The sequence below is a fragment of the Rutidosis leptorrhynchoides genome, chromosome 8 (genome assembly GCF_046630445.1).
Source record: "Rutidosis leptorrhynchoides isolate AG116_Rl617_1_P2 chromosome 8, CSIRO_AGI_Rlap_v1, whole genome shotgun sequence".
NCBI classification, from domain to species: Eukaryota; Viridiplantae; Streptophyta; class Magnoliopsida; order Asterales; family Asteraceae; genus Rutidosis; species Rutidosis leptorrhynchoides.
In genome coordinates, this window is record NC_092340.1 from 193,852,376 (window position 1) to 193,859,597 (window position 7,222).

At 38.4% G+C, this 7,222-nt stretch overlaps 1 protein-coding gene across 1 annotated transcript; it reads right to left on the reverse strand.

The window, feature by feature from the left end:
- Nucleotides 1–1,057: 1,057 nt before the first annotated feature.
- Nucleotides 1,058–6,334, reverse strand: LOC139863990 (uncharacterized). Its single transcript, XM_071852583.1, has 4 exons — nucleotides 5,491–6,334; nucleotides 4,838–5,407; nucleotides 1,601–2,146; nucleotides 1,058–1,071 (listed from the first exon to the last, which is right to left on the reverse strand). Exons 1-4 carry the CDS (start codon nucleotides 6,332–6,334, stop codon nucleotides 1,058–1,060), a joined length of 1,974 nt encoding a protein of 657 aa, XP_071708684.1.
- Nucleotides 6,335–7,222: the final 888 nt, after the last annotated feature.

The following is a 7,222-nucleotide window of genomic DNA, read 5'->3' on the forward strand; positions in this document are numbered from 1 at the left end:
TTGTAGGACTATGGGAAAACACGACACGCTACTGGCTCGTCCCAATTGTATGTACTTGCAACTCCTTCAAACCTCTGTAAAAAATCTAGTGGATCAGTAAAGCCTGAGTACACACCCAATGTTGCAGGTACAATTGGCGGCGTCGTGATTGAATAGTTTTAAACATGCGAAACAAACTTGTCAGTAACGGAAGTGATTTTTGTTGTTGTTTTAGTGCGCGTTTCTTTTGTATCTGCGCAATACTTTTCAATCATCTTTTGAATGACATGAGGCTCTTCAAACTTATGCTTCATATCTTTTGGCGCAATTTTTCGAAACATATCACCAAGAAACAACTGCGCGTTTTCTTTTTCTGCAGCTTGTGAAGTTTCGCCTTCTTCCATATAGCGTGGAATTGGTGTTCCAGGCCTTTTGCGTTTAACACTTGTGACCTCCATAATTTCAGGATCACTTTTCGAATTTTCAGAAAGTTGGCGCTGCACTTTTGAATGTTTTGCATTTTTTAGAATTAAAACAGGCGATCCAAACGCAATGCGTTCGCGCGTATCATCATTCATATCTTCGCAATGACTAATCACTAATCGCTGTGTATTCATCAGGGTATCATTAAGCGGCCATTCATAATTATGCGGTATATGAAGATCAAGGCCTTTTTCTTGAAGCAATTTCCTTGCTTCTAGGGGCATTATTACACGCTTTGTAGTTTTAGCTGCTGCGTCTTTTTCTGCGTTTTTGTTAACAACATTTGCAACGCTTTAATTCGCTGGATTTTTTTCTGCGTTCCCTAGTGAATTTGCAGAAATAGTTTTCGCAGTTTATTGTATTCTGTTGAAGATTGCGTCGAGCCGCAATCATCTTTTCAGTCGTAGCATTTTGCTGTGTTTCTTCATTAGGGGTAACATTTTCAGATGATTTAGCGAGAAAATCTTTCGTTTGCTTGCTTATCTCAGGACTTGTTTGAAAATCGAACGCCGTCGAATTTCTACAATCATAGGCATCTGCTGTGTTATTGCTCTTCTTCTTATTATGCTTCGTCATTTGAATTTAATATCTTGAATCAGACGTGTAAATCTGCAATTCATTAAACAAGAACACGATTAAAATTGAATTTTGAATTAAATCATTCGATTTTACGAAATAAATCTATCGAATTCAATTCTAATTCTTGTCCCGCGCATGGTGCCAATTGATCAATCCTAGATTAGATGCAAGATCTAATCAAGGAATTGAGTGCAATGAGGTGTGGATGGTGGAGTTGATAATGTTTTTGGGACCTTATGATCGTCTTTCACTTAGATTCAAGTGATCAATCACCGTGTCCCGATCTTGATTGCATTACCTTACCTCGATTATGATTGATACTTGGGCTTGGTCACAAGTGAATCACAAAAGACCAGAGCAATTACACAGAATAAACAACCTAAAATGAGAGGCCAAGCTCTCTATTTATAGGTTTGGAATATTCGCGAAACCAATGTTCGCGCACACTTTATTAATCCGCAGTGTTTATGCGGGACATCTTAGCAATCTCAATTTATGTGGGCTTCCGCAGTACGCAGTACGCAGTTGTTGTTGTTTCTGCGGTTCTGTTCGCACTTACATTTGGATTGCCTTTTGCACTTGAAATATGCATATACATGCGCTTCAAGCTCTTTTTTCATGACCTCGTTGGCCGCTAACAAATTCTTCTCATCAATTGTCTTTGCAGACAATTGATTCTTCAAGTTTTCCGCAGCCTCGTTGGCAGTCTTGTGGTCTGCGGAAAGTATTGAGCATTGTTGCAGGGCTTGGGCAGTTTTGGCGCGCTCATCCTCAACCTTGCACCTTTTAGCCTTGAGCAAATCATAAAATTGCTCTTCGCGAGTAATCATGTCAAAGGCCGAGTTAAAGGCCATGAAAGAATTCTGCACGAAGCAGTTATGAGCGTCAGCGGAGTTGACTTTTGCAAACTCATGACGCAAATCCTCTGGTATGGCCAGCTTAATTTTCTCATACTGCTCCGTTGCAGCAGATGAAGAGGTGCATAAATATCCAGGAAGACCATCGATCCGTACTGAGCTAACTGGATTTGGGAGAGTGCGAAACATCTCCTCATATTTGGTGAGTGTTAGCGGGTTTGGTTCAGGAGGCGTGGTAGCTTGATCAGCTGCAAAACGCGCATAAATAGCAAATAAATTAATTAGCATTGAAAACACGCAGTAATATGATACAATTGATACATTGCGAGTTTGCTATTGGAAAATTCATGAAAGTAAACTTACTAGTTTTAGTTTCAGAAGAATAGTCTGAAACAATTGTATTTTCGACCAAGTCTTTAGTACTTGATCTAGTTCTTTTCTGTTGAAAAGCAACGGGAGAAACGAGTTTGCGTTTGTTTCTCTCAGCCTCCGCGGCAGTTCATGTCGCCGCATCTTTTTTAGATGACAAGGAGGGGGGTTTTGCTTCCGGGCTTCTAAGCCGAAGCTATGAAGCTTTCTGGATTCTCTTTCTGCCCGATTTCTTGAATTTTTATATTCGATTTGATGGGATTGAAGAAAATATAAATTGAAGGCTAATATGTTAAGAATATAAAAGAAAGCGAATTGGCAATGTGAGCTTCGTCAAATTACATTCACTGATATTTATAGGTGGATTAAGAATGCAACGGTTCAATTTAACGGTCATAATACGCATGGAAATACTTCGGGAATAGATATAGCCGTTATTCTGCTGCAGTCTAACGATAACATAATTGCTGTGAAAATTCCAATTGCGGGCTTATTTTTGCGGATCAATTCAAAAGCATCTTTAACTGCATTTTTTTAGAGTTTATTATGTTATATTTTTTGCGTAAGTGTAACACAATAAACTGGAGGACTTGATCATATACATAGGCATGTATATGTATATTTTAAGTGCAAAAGGCAATCCAGATGCAAGTGCAAACAGAACCGCAGAAGCAAACAACAACTGCATACTGCATTATCACACTGCGGAAGCCCGCAAATATTGAGATTGCGAAGATGTGCCGCATAAACACTGCGGTTAATAAAGTGTGCGCGAACATTGGTTCCGCGAATATTCCCACGGATGGCGCCAATTGATCAATCCAAGATTAGATGCAAGATCTGATCTAGGAATTGAGTGCAATAAGGGGTATATGGTGGTGTTGATAACGTTTTTGGGACCTTATGATCGTCTTTTGAGAACATTTTGAGAATTTTTTATTAAGGGCAAATTAATCAAGCATAAATTTGTCTAAGGGATTAGATCTATTGAACATAAGTCCTAATAAATGAGTTACAGATACGAAGTATGATTTATGAAGGTATGCACATCATTAACTTCATCAACAAATAACACAACACCACATATTCCATACTCATATAATTCATGTTTCTGTTGAACATAAGTCCTAATAAATGAGTTACATATATATGATGTTCTTTGTTAAACATAAAGTCCTAATAACTTAGTACTTCGTGATTTTTACTAACATATCGGTAGTTCAACGCAACTTCCATTATATGAGGTTAAAGAAGTGATGTGCTAAATCTAACTTATTAATTAAACTAAAAATGTTATTATCAATTAACATATAAATAGGAAACTATCCTAATCATGCAGCAATAGAATAACTGTAAATCCAGTTCATTTCACAGAGAGTAGATGTGATTAAGAATTTCAAACTAGTAATTATCCTAAGTAAATTGAGGAGTTTTGATTTTAAATTAATTAACTTAATTAACATAAAGTAAAAGACAATAGGAGATACGGGTATCCACTTAGAATCGATTCCCAAGGATTTGGATTACTTTAATTAAAACCATTATAATAATTGATTTTGTAGTAACATTGCAATTATCCATCGATTCTCACAATTTCTTAACTAATATTCTAAGTTACCAATTAATAATCTAGGCTGATGTCCCTCACATAAACTACCAAAAATCCCAAATGTTCATACTTTTTGTATGCGCAATACACAAATATACTGAAATCAAGATACATATTGGGAGAAAACTATAAGAATCTCCAGGGGTCCTTGAAATTTTCTAAGGTTGCAGGTGCGAAGGTTGCGCTAGATGCCGGTGTTTTAAATTCGGCTAGATGTAAAGTTAAATTAGAGTCGACCGACTAGTTTTGTTTGAAGATAACGCTTATGATCTTAACTTTGAGGAGGCATTTCGAAATCTCTTCAAAGAAGCTCCTGTTGACGACTTGAGGATCACCTCCGTTGCCCAATTGGTTTAGCTCCGGATGATCGCAAAGTGAGTTCTTCCTCGTTTGATGATCCATTGTCATTCTTTTTCAAATCCGTCTCCGGTAAACCAGTCATATAAGAAGGTGAAGGTAAAATTATTAGGCGTATAATAAAGACTAAGAAAGGTTCTCGTGTGACAAATAAAATTGGAGTTGATTGAGGAGGCCGTTCGGTTTTGTCTGTTGCGGTCTTGAGATGTTATTTACTTGGTTATGTTTGTGTTTTGTTTTTTTTTAACATCAAAATTTTTATTAATAAAGGAACCCTCTAGCAAGCAGCTAGAGGGCCATAAAACACCACGATTATAATGGCTTTAAAAGCCAGGCGTTCTAAACTAAATTACATTTTCTTCTACTACAAAACCATAAAAAGGAAGTACTACGAATAGAATCAAACAAGCAGATTTCTTCAAAGTGTCTCCGGGGAACATAACACTATTCCTGAACCGCCAAATATTCCAAAGAAGGGCTGAAACAATCGTATACAATATGTTCTTCGTGTCTTCCTTTTCTATCCACCCATCGAACCAACTCGCGAACTCGGACCAACATGAAAACACCGACATTTGCACGTTACAACATACCCTACACTTACGCCATAATTCCATAGCTAAATCACACCCAAACATCACATGATTCACGGATTCTAAGCCACACGTGCAAATTTCACACCCAATGTAGTCGATCGGAACTCCACGACGACTAAGCATGTCACGTGACGGGAGCCTATCTAACGCCACCCGCCACATAAACACATTGATCTTTCTCGGGATGAACTTACACCATCTCGCATGACAATCGTTAGTAGGAAAGGTAGAATCATCGATGTACGAATGTGTATTATGAACCGTATACTCATTATCCTCGTCCATGGCCCATTGCCACTTATCACTCGAATTGCTCAGTTCTGGATTTCCCAGAACCATCACCAACTCGTCAAGTAACCGGGAGTTTCGAGACCCTATATCACGTCTCCAAACCCACCTCCAATTTTCGTTGTCAACCCGATCCGCAAGTGAACAATCTTCATCTTGATCCAAATGAAATAATCTCCCATGCTTATCCTTTAACGGGCCAATACCTAACCAATTATCTTTCCAAAAATGAATAGACTGACCATTACCAACCTTAGCTCTAATGACGTTATTCGGGAGGTAGCCTTTGTCTTTAAACTTTTTAAAATCATTTAGAATATTGAACACACCCCTTTACTTTGAATATAAGTCCCATCTAAACCCACTTTCATACCATGTAGCGCCTTCAACACCATCACCCACATCGAGTTCGGGTAATTTATAAAATGCCACAACCATTTAAATAATAGCCCATAATTATATGCCCGTAGGCTACCAATGTTCATACCCCCTTTATCAAAGGAAGCTAGTACTTGATCCCATGCGATCCAATGAATTTTCTTATGAATCTCGGTACTACCCCAAAAAAATCCGGCTCTTAAACTTTCCAACTTATCTAAAATAGTTTCCGGGCATTTAAACAAAGAGAGGTAATAAACCCCTAGACTACCCAACACCGATTTTATTAGAGTTAATCTACCCCCAATCGATAATAGTTTAGCATTCCAATCTGATAACTTTTTGACAAACCGATTAACTAATGCTTTCCAATTCACAATATAGTTCATATTAACTCCAATAGGTAAACCTAGATAAGTAAATGGAAATCTACCTTTTGAGCACCCCATATCATGAACAAATACGTCAACTTCAGTGTCAGCTACCCCGATGCCATAAAGGTGAGACTTAGCCACATTAATTTTCAGCCCCGATAAATTGTAAAACTCCGTATACATCGCTATTGTATTCAAAAAACTCATCCGGTTCCATTCCGAAAGAATAATTACATCATCCGCGTAAAAAAGGTGTGAAATATTAACATCCGAATTTCCCACCCTAACCCCTTGAATCAGACCCGCCTCCACTTTTGATTTCAAGAGAAGATGAAGACCTTCCATTACAATCAAGAATAAAAACGGGCTAATCGCGTCCCCTTGACGAAGACCACGATGTAGACGAAACTCACCTGTAGGACTCCCGTTAACAAATATCGATGTTCGCGTATTATACAAACACATTATGAAACAACCCAACCCATACACAACCGACAATATATATATATTTTTAAATACATAATCATTAACCATAAGTGCGCCATTTAGATGGTTACATGAAATGAACCGTTTCTTACAAAACGTTTAAACATCCAAAGTTTACATCCTTGGCGCGAAGGCCATTAACCAAATGAAATACAAGTTCGACCTTAATATAAATTTTTGACCAAACGACACCCGAGCATGGTTTGGGGTTACACTACCCAAAACAATAGGTCGACTTCCAAAAGCTTCAACAAGCATCCAACAAGGGGTAACTAGTGCCCAACAACCCCCTTCCCCTTCTCCGCACCTGCATCTAAAAAGATAAACAACGAGAGGGGTAAGCTAATGCTTAGGGAGTGCAATAATTATACGATTACGTATACAACCTACTTACTTGCAATCACTTACGCATTTACCGCATACATGCTAGCAACATAAATAATCATACCATCACAAGTATAATAACTAAACCTCCAACTACACAAGCTAGCATAACATAGCATATAACATGAACAATATAATATGCTACAATACAACACACAACCATGGTTAACCAATCGTACAAGGAATGGTACTTGAATTTCCCATTGGTGTTCATAACAACCGTTAGTACACTTAACACGTCATACACTAACCCCTCGGGTGGCATCTTAACACGTCGATACTTCACCCAGGGTGGTGTCTTAACACGTCGACACTTCACCCCGAGTGGTGTCTTAACACGTCGACACTTCACTCGTTACATTTCTTGGAGTGGCATCTTAACACGTCGATACTTCACTCCGAGTGGTGTCTTAACACGTCGACACTTCACTCTTCATACTACTTGGGGTGGCATCTTAACACGTCGATACTTCACCCCCGATG

Bases quoted from the DNA above. Each gene is read 5' to 3' on its own strand.
- LOC139863990 (XM_071852583.1), bottom strand. From the start codon at position 6,334: ATGTGTTTGTATAATACGCGAACATCGATATTTGTTAACGGGAGTCCT. The intron at 5,408-5,490 runs GTATGAAAGTGG...AAAAGTTTAAAG, and splicing joins GGTGTTGAAGGCGCTACATG to ACAAAGGCTACCTCCCGAAT. The intron at 2,147-4,837 runs GTAAGTGTAGGG...CGCGTTTTGCAG, and splicing joins TTTAGCTATGGAATTATGGC to CTGATCAAGCTACCACGCCT.